The sequence below is a fragment of the Colius striatus genome, chromosome 20, assembly GCF_028858725.1.
Source record: "Colius striatus isolate bColStr4 chromosome 20, bColStr4.1.hap1, whole genome shotgun sequence".
Lineage (NCBI taxonomy): Eukaryota > Metazoa > Chordata > Aves > Coliiformes > Coliidae > Colius > Colius striatus.
The window spans coordinates 7,810,263-7,828,735 of NC_084778.1; the positions used below are offsets into that span (position 1 = coordinate 7,810,263).

Sequence of the window (18,473 nt, forward strand, 5' to 3'; positions counted from 1 at the left end):
AAGATGTAGCCCAATAAAACAAAGATGTGAGTAAATATTCTATGATCCAAGTGCCACAGAGCCACTCCCCCCAAGCAAAGCTGAGAAGTTTCTAACTTGACATGTTTCAACTAGGATTTTAGCACACTAACAAGCTCAGCTTTGAGAAAAATGAACAAATAAGGATTATTGAAAGAGACACATTTGTTAATTTATCCAAGGGGAGCACAAGTTCACTGCCACCCATTGCTTTGCCTCTCCACTCCCTTTTTCTTCCTCAAGCTGGTAAATGAAACCTGTGTGAGAGGAAATGATTCACACAAGCAACTGGAAAGGCAAGACCATAGGAGATTTCCTAAATGAATACAATTTACTGCTATAACTACAGTCATGTCTGGTATTTCAAAGCCATTCCAGTGTTGCCAGGTCCTTACACCGCCATTGGCTTCACTGTTAATTGCATTGCAAAGTTACAGCACTGAACCCCACAAGTCAGATGAAGATCATATGGCTGCACAGTCCAGGAAACAAACATCAGATAGTTCAAGGGTTTGGTGATGAGCTTAAGAGCTTCTGACCTTTTGGTTACCTGGGTAGGGTACTTCAAAGGGGAATTAGCACAGAGAACTCAGCATGACACAAATCCCAGTTTGTTTGCTTGACATCCTCACACAGTCCATAGCAAACCAGAGAAAACCAGAGACCTTAGGCAATGAACAGTTAGGTGGAGGGAATGACTCACAAAGCAAGACCCTGTCAGTAAAAGGAAAAAGAACCACATTTCTTCAATATGCATAGTTTTAGATTCCACACCCACTTAAGAGCCACAAGGGATTCAGAATTTGGGGCTGAAATCAGGTTCAAATCATCTTTCTCTGGTAAAGAGAGAATTGAGAGACAACTGTCAGGAAAACTCCAGATACACATTGTGAAAGCACTCTGACAGACTGCACAAATCAGGATACCCATTTGTACACCACCTTTTAAGAGCAGGCTTCTATCACATAGAGTAACACGCTTAATTAAAAGTACTGAAACCTCCCCTAAGAGGATGGAGGTTGTTACATTACAGTGCAGTTGGGCACAGCCTTTTAAATGGGGCATTTCCACCCCAGCAAATGTGTAGCTGTGGAGCCAGGCACAATGCAGGCAGATATTTTGAAAAGAACAGATCCACCTATAACAGGTCCACCTGGACATACTGATCTTGAAAGCCAGCCATTGAAGTGACTATTAGGTAACTGCTAGTCTCAAGGAATAATTGACAACATTATTTCAAGTGTCATCAAAATATCTGAAAGCATCAACACTTCAGGTTTTTTCAAGCAGGGGAGAAAATAAGACAAGCTATAGTACAGGAAAGCTGATGTCAGTTTAACTATCTTTCCCATGTTAAAGAGGCACACAGAGTGTGTTTTATTGTTTCACTGAATCTACAGCAAGGTGATTTGCTCTCTGACACAGAGTAAACCACTCTTAAGAGGCATAAGTCATTGGTAGAGGCACAACTAGAACCCAGGTCTCATTCTCCTGGACTGTGCTCTGAAGCACATATGTGGCAATAAGAAATGGATGAAGCCACCTCGCCTTCTATGTCATAACTTCTGCCTCTAGCAATCAAGAGTTGAGCTTACAGATTACAGTTGACTGATACTTTCTTCTCCATATCCATCCTCAATCACTACCATACCAAGCACTAGAAATTACTATGTGACCAAAGTAAGTAATGATTTGTAATTATCAGTATAGTCTGGATAAGAATACCTACTTGGACAGTCCTGTTATTTGTAACATCATGGTTCTAATGCCTATTCACAGGAAGAAGTTTTTAACCTGAAGTTTTGAAGGTCTACCTATCACAGCTGGGCTTTGCTCCACCCCAGCTGACTTTTGTGATGCTATTCTAAAGCTAGCAGTGAGAAAGTTATCATCCTACATTGTTTTCCAGATGATGTCTGGGGGTTTTCCTTCAGCTACCTCACACCCAAAGAGAATTGCAGTCTAAGTACTGCATGTAGTGGCAAAAGTTTCTAACTCCCACACTTGAGTTCACAAGGACTTGATGCATGACTAATTTGAAACTACAGGAAAATAGGATGAGAAGTTAAGCTGGGAGAATACCAATTCCAAAGACAACTAACACAGATGCAGGCATTCTTTGAGAACAAAGCTACTTCCAGCATGGGAATAAGCTTCCCTCAACTCAGTTAGCAAAGCTTCTCACGTCCAAGTCTAGAAGACAACAGTTTTGGCTTGGCTGACAGCCCCTCCATTCTCATGCTTTCAGTAAGACCCACTTCCCATTCTCTTAACACAGTAGCAACTCAGAAATGCATGTGCTGAATGTGAGTTTAGAACAAAACAGTGAGGCTGCTACAATTTATACAATGCCAAACACACCCTGCTGCCTGGATTTCAGTCATTATTACTTGCATATCTTCTACAAAGTCCAAAGAAACTTTAGCACATGCAAAGACAGACTACAAGTGTCTTCAGTCTAATCATAGAATCACAGAATGGTGGGGGTTGGAAGGGACCTTTAGAGATCACCCAGTCCAACCCACTGCCAAAGCAGGTCTCACCTAGATCAGGTCACACAGGAATATGTCCAGATGGGTTTTGAAGACCTCCCAAGAAGGAGCCTCCACACCCTCTCTGGGCAGCCTGGGCCAGGGCTCCCTCACCTCAACAGCGAAAGAGGTTTTCCTTATGTTTAAATGGGACTTTTGTGTTCCAGCTTCCTTCCATTACCTCTTGTCCTGTCACTAGATATAACAGAAAAAAAGTGCTGCCCAACCTCCTGACACCCACCATTTAGATATTTGTAAATATTAATGATATCCTCCCTCAGTCTCCTCCAGACTGAACAGCCCCAGGTTCTGCAGCCTTCCATCGTATGAAAGATGTTCCAGTCCTCTCAGCATCTTGGTGGCCCTGCGCTGGCCTCTCTCCAGCAGTTCCCTGTCCCTCTTGAGGTGAGGAGCCCAGAACTGGACACAGGACTCCAGATGAGGCCTCGGCAGGGCACAGTAAAAGAGGAGAAAAACCTCCCTTGACCTGCTGCCCACACTATTCTTGATGCAATAATAAACAAGAGCTATCAACTGAAGCCAGAACAGAAGCTAGAATTTTAATTTAAAAAAAAAGAAACAAAGCAAGCAACATTCTACCACAACAAATCCACCCACCTCACACACACCACACCCCCTGTCCCTGCTTTTTACACTGCCCAGGGCCTTAGTTTTCTGATAGAAAATATTATTCAGCAGTCCTCAGAGCCTCAAAAGCCCATTTCTAAGACAGCCTGCAACCTACATACCAAGGACTAGATCAGCTGTTGAGTGTTGAATGGTTTTCTAGGTGGAAAACAAAAGATTCCCCTGGAGAAATACAACTTCTATGACCAGTTCATTTGTTAAAAAAAAACCAAAACAAAACAGTTCAATCCTGTCTTCACTTGCTGACCAAGGATAGAAGATGACAACTGCAGGAATATGGTGTGTCCTGTATCAAGGAAACATGTCAGCTGTAGAGCATCACATTGGTATGTGCTACAATGCACCAAAACCTGTAGCTACAGCAGTAACTTTTCAAGGCTCTCGCCTGCTTATACTTGGCCAATAGTACCCAGGAAAAGTGCCAGAAGTCACTGGACAAAGCACTCACTGGGAAGGTTGCAGAGGAGAAAGTCAGAATGGCCATGTAGTGTCATTAATAGTTATCACCTACCCACCATCTTGTGTCCTCTGCAAGTTCTGCCGTGATAGAGCTGCTATTGCTTCACATAATTCAGATGCTATTAAGATCCTCTCTTTAAATGGCAAAAGGGACACTGAACAATGTGAACAACAGTTTATACAGTCTCACTCAGTCCCCTGAAAAACGGCTTCACACTCACATAGAGCAATGTCAGACCTGAGAGCAAAAAGCCTCGTTCTTATCCAGCACCATATTAAACCCAGCAAGCACAGCTGTCCCAACCTGAAGCTGCACCCTGCAGGAGGCTCCCCACAAAGGTCCAACATTGTGGCTGGGTAAAGTTTTCCCACATAGATTTTCCCATCAGAAAGTGAAGCTGACAGACATTTGCCAACAACAAAATTCCACCACTCAAGGGGAAATTAAAAATGCAAAGTTGCTCAAATGTGTGATATGTGACTAAGCACTTGAATTTTTATCTCAAAACATCCACCAGTGATTTTTCCCTCCCTTCCATTTTTTATTTCCCCCTCTGCTTTAAAGTAGAATGGGAGATTCTCACATGGCAAAGTTCCACTGGACAAAAAAAATCTACCAGCTTTCCCAGAATCCATGTTTAAATGGGCTTTAGGTTTTACACAAGACTTTATAGACTTGGGGAGGGACATGTTCCCCCGACAAAGCATCAGCTATCCAAACAAGTGAGGCATGGGGAAATCATGCAGGAGTGTGAAGTGGGGAAGGTCTTTGGTAAGCAAAGATACAGTCCACACTCATGTAAGCGTGGTAGCTCTGAACAAAGATCTGCAGGCTAATAGATATGTAAGATAAATGACATGTGGTTCTCATTGCAGCTCATGCTTTGCAAACGGGGTACCTTGGAACAGATCCAGCTGGGATAGGTTTATCCCATTACTCTCCTATAACTTTCTGCTGTTTCAAACCCTTTGACAGTTACTGTAGTTTAACATCACACCCCCTACAGACTGAGGCCCGTTTGACAGGCTAGCAAACAAACCCACCCCCACTTGGAGAAGAAATTTGCACCATATGTGAGAACCGTGCAAGGCACAAGGCTTGTGCCCACTCCTGTACTTCTGTGACACACTGATGTAAAGCTGCTGGGTAGATGCCTTATCCCTGTTCCTAACCCAAATAAGTGGTGCTAACAGAAGCCCCCCTCCACTGCAGTGTAACTCATGCATACTAGGTATTACCAAGAGGAGGAGGAAAAGAGGTAGAGACAGGATGGACGAGCCCTGAATATTAAATTCCCAAGTCCCCGTTTCAGGGAATCGTGTGTGTGGGGGAAAAAAGTGGTGAAATTCAAGAACAACTGGAATCAGGTTAAGGCAGTCTCTTGCTTTATACAGTGCAGCTCATTCATCTAAACAGCTGTTTCACCTCTAGAGAAATACCCCGAGAAAACAGAGGGGAGGAGGAAAAGCCTAAACTGTTTGCTCTACTGAAGCAGCAAGAAACAGTAAATCAAAGCTGATTTACATTAAGTTAGTGAGAAATTGCTTTGGGGAGGGGATGGCGGGGGAGAGGAGTGGGGGGTTTGGTTTTAAACAGCTAAAGCTGCAGCTCTTCAGTAAAGATCCATAATTAAGGTCTTTCCTTTGTTGAGCTCAACAAGTTTTTCCTCGCAGCCGAGGGCTGTAACAGTTCCCTCTGCCGGCATCGCCAGCGTCCCGGTTCAGGAGGTTTTACGGCTCTGGCTTCGCGGGGACACGCTGCTCCACGGACCCGGCAAAGCCACCTTCCCCTCCGCGCCGGGCCGGGGGAGGCAAGAGGGGAGGTTTGGCGGGTTTCATTTGCCAAAGCTCAGCTGCTCAGTCGCTCCCTGCCCCGGAGAGGGACACTGCTGCGGGCAGGTACGGAGCGGAGCGTCCCTCGCCCCATTTAGGCTGAGGCAGCCCAGCCCGGCTCCCCGAGGGGGAGCGGCACAGCAAAGCCCGTCGCCCCAGCCGCGAGAATTGCTGCCCGCGGCTTTGCCGAGCCCGCTTGCGCCGGCAGGCACCGGCGGGGCCCGGCTCCTCGCTGGGGAGGCGGACCCGGTCTTACTCACCGGCGACTGGCGAAGCCGCTGCCCGGCGAGCCCGAGCTCTGCTCTGGGTAGTTGTGCTGCAGGGTTGATGCTGGGAATTGATAGAGGAAGCCAGTCCCTAGCGCCCATCCGTGCAGGCAGCAGCACCAGGACAAGAAAAGAGCGAACTGCATTTTTGCAAGGACAGGGCTTTCCTCGCTCCCCAACTTCTCCTGTTACACGGCGCGGCGGGCACCGGCCCCACCGTGCTTCCCCCGGCCGGGGTCACGGCGGAATCCCACGGCACGGAGGTACCCCCGGGACCGGGGACCACGGGGCAGGGGTGCCCGGGACACAGGGGCCGCCGCTCCGGCTCCCAAAGGGCAGCCTGTCCCTCGGCAAGCCGAGCCCCGGCGGCTGCTGCTGCCCGCGCAGGGGGTCCGGGGCCAGCGCGGCTCTTTGCGCCCTGGGCGCACACTCAGCCCCGGATGCCTTTTCAAATTTGGCGAGGTTGGCCTGACTCCGTCAAAAGGGGCGTGGGGTTTCGGCGTTAACCCTTGCCAGGCCTCGCAGCAGACCCCGCTGCCCAGGGGCTGCCCGTCGGTGAAGGCGACCGGGCACGCCGGGGCGCCGGGACGAGCTGGGGTGGGGGGTTAAACCCTCCCAGCCGGGCAGAGCGGCAGCACTACCGCGGGAAGCCCTGGCTGAGCTCCGGGCACGGGCAGGGAGTGCAGCCCCTACCCCAAACATCACCCACAGGGATGACAAGATCCTATGTCTCCCTGTTTAACCCATTGCCAGTTGGAAGCGAACCCATTGCACTTCAGCAGAGCACCCTGAACGCCCAAAAGCTGGTGCCACGTTTGTGCTACAGAAGTTACACAGATAAAATGGTAGATAAATGATTTTAAAGACGTTTCATTCACAAGGTAACCAGAGGAAAAATAATTCTGCTTCAGTATGTCCATCCTGCTCATTTTGGCATCACACTTAGTACTCTCCTTGCCCAAGCACCCAGGGTGGCCCTGAGCTTGGAGAATCACAGTCAGCCCGAGGCAGGAGGTACATTTTTACAGTCATGGAATGGTGCAGGTGTTTTGCAAAGGCAGTATCCCAAGAAGAAAGCTATCAGCAAGGCTCCCTCTCTGTACTGCAGCTGAGTTTGTGTTTAAAACCCTTGTACATCCTCTGTTTTGTGACAGTATCACAGACCCCATTTGCTGGCCTTTTATTGTTCCCCCTCTTCCGAGCTGCAGAGGAGCCTGGGCTGTTGCAGCTCACTGACTGGGCAGGCAACTCATCTGAGCCAAAACACCACAAGGAGGGATTTAACTTTTAAGATGACACAACCATCTAAGTTTTTTTACCCTCAGATCCTGAAAGCTCCCAATACCTCTCTGCATCTTCACTGTTTGTGCAGCCATCCAAAGACAGCTCCGAGTTACCACTGAAAGCAGGTCTCTTGCTGGGGTATTGTAAGAGCCCAGGGCTTCCCTTTGGAGCTCTGCAAAGGCAGAGACCTCTTCCCCTCTGGGGCAACATAATCCCTGCAAAATGCTGCATCTGGAAAACGACCTTTGCAAGATAGTGGGAAAATGGCTTAGTTCATCCCCCACCCTTGAGTGAGCACCTACCCCTTCCCCCAGGGTGCTCACCTCCAGAGCCTGTACACAGAGATAAATAGCCTCTGGCTGGAGTCTGTATGCAGACAAGTTTAGACTACAAATGAGGCAGCAGGTTTTTAAACAGCCACTGTCATTAATCACTGCAGCAAATCACACAAGCAGGCAGAGATGCAGTCTGCACTACAATTCAGCATGGTCTCCTGGGGGTTACCCCACAGCTGCCCCCGGGGTGCCCCAGACCCAGAGCTGGAGCAGGCAATGGATCAGCACTCTCTGGGCCCAAAGAGAGCTCTAAAGGTCTGGTCCAGCAGCCTTGAACCACGAAGTTCACTCAGAAACAGTCACTATTAATTTACAAAGAGCCCCTAGTACCTCGAGCTGAGACATATGGCTCTCTGTCCCTGAGCACCCTTCTTTTCAGTCTTCTCTCACCTTCAACAAGGGGAATATCTTCCCTTCTCCATCCATAGCTGCCAGCAACTCAACCCAGGATGTTCAGCCACTCTGCCAGTTTGCAGTGTCAGTCCTCAGGAAATCTCTGCTCAGACTGACAGAACAACAGAAAAAGACTTACTCTTTGCTCTCTCCTCATAGTAGGGCAATAAATTGCCCCAAATTCACCTTTCTCCTGGGAAGACAGTCAGAAGCTGCAGTACACACAAAACACCAGGCAGTTCTCTGAGGCTTCCCTGCCCTTTCATCTAAGTGACCATTCTCAGCTGCATGTACACAGCCAAGCCAAGTGCAGCTCGACCTCCACCCCTGGCACTTTGCCGCAGTTCCAGGCTGCATATTGAGGGCCTGGTTCAGCCTTTTGTCCCAAATACACCAACTTCTCTCTCCTAACAGGCAGGAATGGATCATTCACCAGTATTTAACAGTGTTGAGCAGGACCAGTGGCTTTCTGACTTCCTTCTCCTGGCTTGGGTTGGCCCCTTCAGAAGCTCTTTCACAGTCTTCCAGTCTTAACTGTCCAACAGCATTTTATTTTCAGTTGTATGCAAAATTTGCTGCTTCAGCCTTCACTGACTTTGCAAGACCCTTGGAGATATAAAACACAGGTGATTAGACAAGACATGATTCTAGCAAATTATTAGAAACATTTGTAGGAAGCCAATGTTCATGAACTGAGAGACTGGAGACCAGAGGTCAAATGACTTTTGCTCAAGGCTGCAAAGAGCTAAAGGCAAGAGCCAGAAATAGAGTTCAAATCTCCAGGCTCCCATTACTTCTGCCTTGTCCCTAATGCACACTTGTTTCTACTCTGTATGGCTGACTTAAAATGAAAATGAAGAATTGACTTCCAAGCTGTTTTTGGAAAGAAAGAAGAAAGAGTGATATTGTCTACTGTAAGGGGAGAATTAAAGACGACATTTCGTTTTAGTCCTTTGGATATGTATAATATAATCAAACACAATAGCAGTAATAAATGAATATTTTTTCTCCCCACGGTGCTTACGAGTGCAACATTTTCTAACTATTTCTCAAAACTATGTTGATAAATTGGAAACACAGTGATGGAGGTAATAAAGACAGCCAACAAAAACATAATCCATTCAATTTATCAGAGGAACTAGCTTTGAGAACCCTTGAAATCTGAACAGTCCTGTTCCTATAAACCAGACATAATATGTTTCAAAATTTAAAGCTACACTTTCAATGCCTGTGCATATGCATGTTAATTAAAGATTTGCCCAGGCAATCAGAGCTAAATAAGTTATTTGGATGTATTTCACCAATTCAGTTCAAGGTGGAAGAGGTAGGGTGTGTGCTGGGAAGCCATCACTCATGGAAGCACAAAGGAAATTGTAAAGTGGCAAGAGCCAAGTTATCAATTTACCAACACTACTGGCTTTGCTCTCAGGAAAAAAAGTAATCCCTGGAGGGCCTTCCTCCCATACACTGCTCACCTTCTGTCCATGTGACAGCCTTACCCTTTCCTGTCGGAAGACTAATGTCAGAAGACTAATGCATTGGACATGTGTGGGCACATGGGGGTTTCATGTGGCCTGGAGTGTTTTTCAGCTTCACTGGGCATACCTGAGACATAAGACATCAGAAACTATTCTGTGAAAACATCTATCCTTTCTTTAAACATACACACCACATGCAAGACAGCCAATAGATGACATGGGGTGAAGTACAGACAGTAAAAGGAACATTCATAATTTAGTCTGAGTTTTGTTCAATTGCAAAGGAAAAATCTGGAGTGATGAAGCAAAGGAGAGATTTGTGTTCTACAGCGTTTTCAGTTTGAAGTGTCTCAAAAAGGTAGAAAAGCACTGTCATACCTGTAAGCACAGTCCAGCTCCACAATTGCAATGCCATCTCAACTGTTCAGCACCGCTTACAGTATTCCAGAAGTCAGCAGTTAGCTGAAAGACAATCACAATGTTGTTAGAATCATGGCAAGTGAATTTTGAAAGGCCCATGCCTTGGATTCTATGAGTGCACTTTTCATGAGGTTAATAAGAAGAGGCCAAAGGAAAAGCAGCTTTGTTTGAGTTGATAAAACCTTGTGGATATTTTGAATTATGAAGTGTCCTTTTGAGGTCAGAACGAAGTCACTGATAAGACCACCTAAACCCAAAATAACTTGGATAAACCTCTTCTAGCTTTCTAGAACACCGAGATTATTTTATTGTGATACACCAAAGCAGCCAAGGAATGTTGGAAAATTAAAAGAGATGGTTAAGAGGTTAGTAACAGCAAGAGTTCAAGACCTCTATTATAAATCACATTATAAGATTACCAAGGTTAATGAAACATGTCTATTACTGGAGAGTTAAATCAACTTTGAGCCAAACTGAACATTTGAGGGGACTATGGTATTTTTTCTTTTAAGCTAGGAGGTAGCTAGTGTGTAAGAATGTCTTGAATTTGACCTGGAATAAATCAGTCACAGCTGAACTTAAAATGAAATAGAATTGAAAAAAGTCACACACAAGCAGTTTAACATAAACACGATAAGACAGTGAGATTGTATGAAGCACAACAGATGATCCAGAAGTTCTGACTTTGGCAAAATTCACTCATCTTAGATCAGAACTTTGCCTGAGTGAAGCACTTGTGTGGGTATTATAAAGTAATACACTGGATAAAATAACTCAGATTGAAACACAATTCAGCAGATGGAAAAGGTGATGACTTGAGATAGGTGAGATGACAACTATGTCTGGTGGAATTACACATACTCTGAGCATTATCATGTCCCAGGAAAAACAGCACAAGGTCTATTGCACTCAAACCTGCCAGAGTAGATTCAGGATAAACCAGAAAGGACTGCAAGAATTATCTAATCCCTCTTCCTTCTCCCTGGTAGAAGGTAAGATCTATTATACATAGATTTCTGTTGGCACAAATTTTTATGCCTTGTTCTGAAAGATATCAAGACAGAAACTCCCCGTGTTCATCTGAAAACATACTCCAATGCTCTGCACTCTGTACTGGCAGTTCTTCTTAACATCCAACCTCAGTCTGTGTTGTTGCAATTTAAGCTCTCAACATCTTACTTTCTCCATTACGGGTGTACAAAACTTCTCTCTTTGAACAGACTTAATGCCTCAAAGGACTTTAAAAGATGTTTTAATGTCTCTCTTTGCCTTCTAGAAGCAAAACAACGCAAACTTCTTCAGACTTTCCCTTTAGGTCATATGTTACACAGTTCTGATCCTTTTTGGTATTCTCCTCTGCACTTCCCAACTGTCTACATTTGTCTAGTGGCATGGTACCCATAACCTTATATTTCTCTGCAATACCTCTGCCCTGCTGAGGATTTACCTTTTTGACATCTATACATCATTACTAATCCATGTTTAGTTTGAGATTCTCTACCTTTTCTGCAAAACTACAGCCTGACTTTCCCCCATCCTGTATTTGTTGGTTAAAATTATTCCTGCCAAAGCATAGTGCCCTGCAGTTGTCCTTAATGAGTTTCATCTTATTTTAATCAGATCATATCACCAATTTGTCAAGATCACTTGAAATTTTAATCCTGCCTTCCAGTGTTCTTGCATTGAGTTACAGCTTTGCTTCATCTACAGATTTACCAAGCATGCTCTTCCATCACTGAGGTCACTAAAGAAAACACTGGGAGGTCTGTTTCCATGTCTGTATCCTCAAACTATGTTCCTGTTCCTTAACCATTCATTAAATTCTATTCTGTCACTGAGGGTTGCCTGCCTGCTTGATGCTGTACAGGACATAAACACTGAACTTATAAACTCTCCAGACCACAGATTGTCTTGAACTTCTACAACAAAATGAAGTATTTTATAACAGGCAGTGGAAGGAGCTAGCAGATACCAGGCTGCAACAGTCACTGTCTACAGGATATCTGGATTCAGTGGTATTTGAAGGCTTAGCTGATTTGAAAATCCATCCTAAGTCTCAGAGAAGCAAGAACTTTCATGACCAAAGAATGTCTCGGTTTTGAAGTCCAGCCCTGAAATCCTCCCGCTTCTCTCAATTTCTCCATGGACCCAGGTTGCCTGACTTGAGCAATCCAACATGAATGGGAGTCTGAGTTCCCTTTCTGTATTATGCAAGTCACACAAAAGGGAGTTGGCTCACCCTTTTCCTGACAAAATACACATGGCACACAAAACAGATAAGAAAGGATTTATTGAAATAAACCCAGAAGTTGTGCCACCCAAGTGGTGGAGCCAAGGAACAGAAGAACTGGGGGGATGCAAGTGGGGAGACTGGAGTCTCCTCTCCTCCACACAGCAAATCCTTATGTTCCATCCATCTTTTTCCAGCTTTTCTTGATTTTTTTTCAAATCTCCAAGGAACTTTCCCTGTGGGCCACGACAATGAGGCCTAACCACAATAGTCTGCTTTTCTTAGCTGGCTTTTACAGGCCCCCTACAAGTTGGCTATGGTCCTTCAAAACTAGCGGGCTGCAAGCTGAAAATTGCCGTGCTGTAGGCATTGTACAGGGAGCACCACCTCTGCAGAATGATTTGGCCCAGCTAAGGTACAAAATTGTCTCCAGTATTTTCACCCTTGATGTTTGCAGCTAAAATGGATTAACAATAGCCATATGCTTTCTCCCTCTTCTCTCCTCTCCCTTGTTCCACAGACTCCTTTTCTGTCAGCCAGCGCTCTTCACACTCCATCATCTTGTATTGGACTTTATCACTTGGACTCCAGGACCTTCTGGTTCCTGCTTGCTGCAGGTGTTTCCCAGAGCCTGCTCCAGCATGGTTTTCACTATCTATATGTCACTGATAAACAGCCCCAATCCAACTGTCGTACCCATGCTTTCCTTACAGTTCTGTCTTCACCTTATTCTGCTCTAAATCACTGTGCATCGAGAGTCCACGATAACCAACATTACATATTTCGTGAAGCATTCACACCAGCCTCTCCCTTCTCTGTCTTCATTCTTTTCCCAAGATCTTATTTTTTCAAATTAAGTTTTCTTGTTTTCATAGACTTTGTCTGTTTCAATGTGATTAATCCCCTTCATTATTTTAAAATCATTGATGGAATTGCAGCAAAATCTCATTTTAAACAAGATAATACCAAAGCTCTTCAGTCTTGCTTTATAACTCAAAGCTGAAAGGCACAGTATTATTCTCATTTTCCCTGCTTTATCCCCTTAATCATATCCTTCTTAGGTACAGTGAGCAGTACTGAAAAGAGCACTCTGAACAAGAACTCACCAGTGTTTTATGTAATAACAACTACACTTTTTTGCTAATATACTCTGTTCTTACTGTAATGCACCCCAACATCCTTTGCAGTTGTTGGAGTCTTTTTTCTACAGTGGTATGTCAGGCTGAGAGCTCTGGGGATTATTTAAAGAGAATATTCTCCAGGTTTATCAATTTATCTTTATGAATGTTTTGCTCTGTTCACTCTAAGGGAAGCAATCACACAAGTAAACCCCAGCACTGTTCAGTGGCACTGTCTTACTCTTAGCTGGCTCTCTCCCTAATCTTACAGATTCCTCCATAGAAGCAATAAAAAGGCAGCTAAAGTGCTAAATACGAAAGAATCATTGTAGGCATTAAAGGCTATAGTCATTGCAAGGCAGTTGGATCCAAGTATTTCTTGGCTTTGCACATGTGTACTAATGCTAGCTTAGGTGTTTACTGTATACTCACTCTACTGTCACCAGTGGATACCACATCTAACGGGCTTGGTATCCAAAATCCATCCTTCTTCCAAGGCCTCTTGGTGGTTTTGTCAAAACAGCTTAGCCTGAGCACCTTCTTGAACTGGTTGCATGCAGATTTCCCTCCCCTCCTTCCTTCCATTTCTAAATGAACCAAACTGGAACTGATACACTGTACTTGAAAATATCTGGCTCCTCACATAGAACAGATCTCTCTTTCACCACAAGAAATGCTCTTCATCTTTCTGTTTTCTGTTCTGCCTAAGGGACATCAATCTCCCTTACAGATGCAAAACCAATCCCCAAATAATCTTTTGGGATTACACTGTCTCACAACCCCTCATGCCACTAGGTCTCAGGAAGGAAGGATACATGGGCTGTCAGTTTACACTCAGAAAGATCTGGTTGAACTTCCTGACCTACCAGAGCCATCAGGCAATTTCTCAGAGCCTCCCTTTATAACATAGGGTTTGATATGTATCATTGCTATTGTAAGAATAACAGAAATGGAATAAAAATGATACAGTGTACAAATAGTAAGAAAAGAAGAGCACAAAAAATAGAAGCATCAAGATGAGATGTAATCGAAAGAGAGAGATAAATTGTTCTTTTTTTGGCAGAAAGGAAATGATAAAGTCTGCAAGATACTATGATGTGATTAAACTGACTGTTGCCCAAAAAAAGAAATAAAAACTTTTGACCAGACTAAGGAGATTTTTGGTATGTGATGGAATGGTAAGACAATACTATCAGCCTTGCTCTGTGCCTGGAAAGAAGGGGCTCACAGCAAAACATTTTTTGGCTCAATTCACATCTTAAGTATTTAAGATTGTTGTGAAAAGCCCAGTGCAGTGCCCAAACTGTAGGGTGATACACTATTTTGCATTGAAAACAGGTGTTCAGCTGGCTGGCTTTCTAGCAGAGCATAGTAGATTTGTCCCAGATTTTCTGTACATGATCTCTAGGTAATACTTGCCTTTTGGGGTTGTTGGGTTTTGGTTGTTTTTTTTTTTTTCAGTGTTTCAAGAAAATTAGATAATTATTTTCCATGTTCTGAGCCTTCCCTAAACTGACTGAGAATAGATTTACAGAGCTGAGCTGTAGGTCAGGCAGAGAGAGAGTCTGGACAACTGACAGAGGAAGTGAGTGGAGTTTGGGAAAAGCAGTGCTGCAATTCTGGAGCATGTCTGAGAACAACCCCAGCCTGTAACATATGCCCTGGCACACTACAGTTACAGCTAGTGACCTTCTGAGGTGCAGTCTCTGGCTGGGGAAGAGAAGAGCAGAGTCTCAATGACCCAACCATTCATCTTCTTAAATTTGAAGCTGTGTTAGGTAAGAGCTAACATGAACTGAAACTCTCCACTGTGTTTATTCATTTTAAATGGCTTTGAGATACAGTTTCTTTGAAAGATCCTGTATAATCAATCTCCATTGTTTTGTATATATTTGCAGAAGATAACAGCTTCATTAAAATACAGCATGCTATTAACAGCAGTAAATATATAGCCTTAAACCTTAAAATGTAATGCAATTAAATAAGAAATATGAACCTAAGGAGGTTAAGTGCAATCAACCACTGACATTTACATTTGATTTGAATTAAAAAACACACACAGAGGGAAATAAAGGGCCTCTGCACATACTTGGATAACAGGAAATCCCCTGGATGTAAAAATAGTGAATTTAAGAATGGAGAATATAAAGGTCTAGTTCAAATTAAAGATTTTATGACTGAGGACTCCATTAAATCTTTGAACACTTACAGTAAAGAGTTTGGAATGCTTCCAGTCCAATTCTTTATGTTCTCACAAGTGACAGATTATACTTCTGAACTCCTACGGCAAAAGAAAGAGCGATTGTATTAATCCATCTAAATCTGGAGCTTGCTAATTAAGATGAAAACTATAACAATCTGTGCTCAGGTGAAATATAGTATTTTTATAACCCAGCTCAAGACAATATCACTAGCCAAGCCAAAAGCAGAAGATATAAGTTTTCAAATTATTGAAGAGCAATAAAATAACAAACCACTTATTACTACACAATCAACAATCTGCACTAAATACAAACTCTTTTCTAGTACTCAATCTACTTTGCTTTTTATATTTCCAAGACATTCCTCATGGAGTTGAAAATACACAGTACAACACCATTAGTTGCTTCTAACTCTACCCCTATCTGCAGCAACGCAAGGATCTTCTGTTGCACCAAGTCTGCAGTGGCAGTCAACATTCAATAGAAGCACCAATCACACATGTATTGCAGCCATAACATATTAAGGAAGACCTTTCAAATGAGGAGTCTGCAAATGAGTCAAGCACTGGAAACTCGTGTAGCCTTTTTCCCAGGTTTCAAAGTGAATAGAGGCAAAATTATCAGGGCTACAGATGTTTAAGGTGAGGACATGCAGAGAGTTAAGCATTCATCACTGTACTCAGGTGCCTAACCAAAGGAGTGAGGATTTGAGATCTTATTCCAGACTCCTCAAAACAAACTAATTGCTGGTATAAATCTGTTGTCTCTAATGGCATACTGCCAAGAGGTAATTGAGTCTTAAATGAAAATGAATGTGAGACATTGGAAAAGATGGCTGATTTGGCCAGGATGTTAGCAGAAAGATGATGCCTCGAAGGACCACAGGTTTGGCCATAAACTCCAAAGAAACACATAAGTCAAATTAGAGGATGAAAAAAGGAGAAACCAAAACCTTACTGTCAGTAGGATCTCCTCTCCTACAGGACCTCATGGTAGTCCCTCTGAAAACAGTACACATTTTTTTCTTTGCTTTCCTATGAAGTCATTGAGGGTCTGATCTTGTGTGAATAAATAGCCCAGACAACATTAATAAGTACAGCTTCATCTATATAGGTAAATGGAAGGAAGATAAACAGAGAGGTAGGGATGTGAATGGAGTGGGTGGTGACACAAGTCTATGTCATGTGTAAAAGAGGATGCATCCATAGCACAAATTAAGAGTCCAGGCTCTGACAACAGGCAGTGAAGACTCTCTTAAACAGATGCTTCCAATGGGTGATTCTGAATACCTAAAACAGAAGCCCAAGATTAGATAGCAGGAATATGACAAGACCATAATGTCTCAGTACTGTAATTCCCACAAAGAGCTGAGACTCTATTTACAAATGCAAATGATCTGGGCTTTAGGAGAAATACTTTTCCTTAATGTTTTTTTTTCCATGAAAAAATCAAAACTTTCTCCCATGAGGGTGAAAGAAGACCCTCTGAAGGGCTCTCCTGCTAACACAATAAACATCTGTGGGTTCTTTCCTCTCCAATGCTATTTTTCTTGGGGGTTCCTCTCTGAAGAATTAGCAGTCCCAGTAGATCATGGCAAATAATCCTGCATACCACATCTTAAGGAATGGTACTTCTTGGAACAGATCGGTTTGGTTTGCCTTAACGCAGGCAAGTTAACACCACATTATCAAATGCACTGAGGTCACCAACCTCCATCAGATGATCTGCTTGATCCTTTTCAGACAAAAAATAGAAAAGAAAAAAGAAAAAAAAAAAAATCTTGGATTCCTTACAGAAATCTGAGTGCTCCAAGCTGGAAGCAGTAGGCTCGGCCACTCACAGCCCACCCACCTACAGATCACGGTGGACTGGAACGGCCTCCTCCATGAGCCAGAAAATGAAGGGGGTTGGGAGGTGGGAGGAAGAGTTTCATATTTCATCTACCACTTTTAATAGAAAACAGAACGTGGTGGGGGGTTGAAAGGAAAATGGCAAATCCCTGGAGATCCTAAGTGTTGGCCTTACAAGTCAAAACTGTCAATCACACCATGTCCCCTCCAACTCCTGCCTTTTGAAGGAGGCAATGGATGGGCAAGTTTTGCCACTAGGTGTTACTGTTGCTCCACAGAATGTGATCAGAGCAACCACTTCAGAGTAAGCAAAACAACATCTAAAAGAGGCATCATCTGCAGCTGCACCTGGTTTAAACTGTAGAAACAAAATACTCCTTCTGGATTCCTGTAACTTGACTTAAAAAAGAGAGCACTTTGGTATATTTTGGGGGTGGGGGGTGTGGAGGTAAACTGCTGCTCCTTGTGTTTTGTTGATATATCACTGCATAAATGGAGCAAGTCAAATTTGTCACTTTGAAACTTCCACTGACTTTGATGAAGAAACAGAACTAAGGTGTCAGTGAGTTTACAGCCACTGGTCAGGAAAATACATTGGCTGTTGGGTTTTCTGGCCTCTCTGTCTCTTCTGTGATTGGCCACAGCCTGCACTAACACTTAGAGGCATTTTAAATAGATCTATATCAGGCAGGTGAGTTCCTCAGGCAAGTCATTTAACCTTTGTGCTTTTGTTTCTCCATCTATAAAATGGAAATGAAGACTCTTATCTCCTCTGGGAAGGACTTTGAGACCACAGATAAATCAGAGCTGTAGTCCTTGACAATCTGTTGGCATGAACCATGCAACAGATTTTGCATGAGGCTTTCCTACTGATTCCAGAGTAGGTTTTCTGAGACACAAAGATCGAACTGAGTGCTACCCTTTCCTTAGTAGTCACTTTTAAGTGAAACAGACTCAGGACAAAGAGCAGCACTCCACTGCATCCTTGTCAATGCACCTTAATGTCCAGTTTCCATTTGGTCTTTTTTCACAGCTCTAACAAAAATTCACCCAAAGGATAGCCAACACTTCATCCAAACCTTCATCATTTACTTAATCAACAAGGCTTTGAAACTCAGAGCTTCTTAAGCAACCAGCTGCAAGTTTACAACAATATTGATTTCTCCTTAATTTTTAATAACATGCTTTAGTGTACAAAAATAGGTGTTTCTTCCTTTCAGTTGTTGTATTCTACAGCTTGCCCTCAAATGAACCAATATCAACAAACAGAAGATGAAATGCAGGTCTCTCTGCCTACTAGGAAGCTGTTTCTGCACGTGCACAATAAATGTCATGCACAAGCAGGCAGAGCATTCACTCTCATGGTAAGTCCTGCCATGTGGTTGTACTTCTAACCAAGGCGTTCTCTT

The 18,473-nt window shown here is 43.6% G+C and overlaps 1 protein-coding gene across 6 annotated transcripts in view; it reads right to left on the minus strand.

Annotated features, from left to right (window-relative positions):
• COL26A1 (collagen type XXVI alpha 1 chain) overlaps positions 1-7,839 on the minus strand; it is a 176,289-nt gene extending 168,450 nt beyond the window's left edge. For 5 of the 6 annotated variants that reach the window (XM_062012561.1, XM_062012558.1, XM_062012560.1 and 2 more), the window contains exon 1: positions 5,750-6,160. In XM_062012561.1, coding sequence (XP_061868545.1) covers positions 5,750-5,901 — 152 coding nt within the window. In that variant the 5' untranslated portion in view covers positions 5,902-6,160. Of the gene's footprint in view, positions 1-5,749; positions 6,161-7,764 lie in introns of those variants that run through there. The other variant, XM_062012562.1, reaches the window with a different exon arrangement.
• Positions 7,840-18,473: the final 10,634 nt, after the last annotated feature.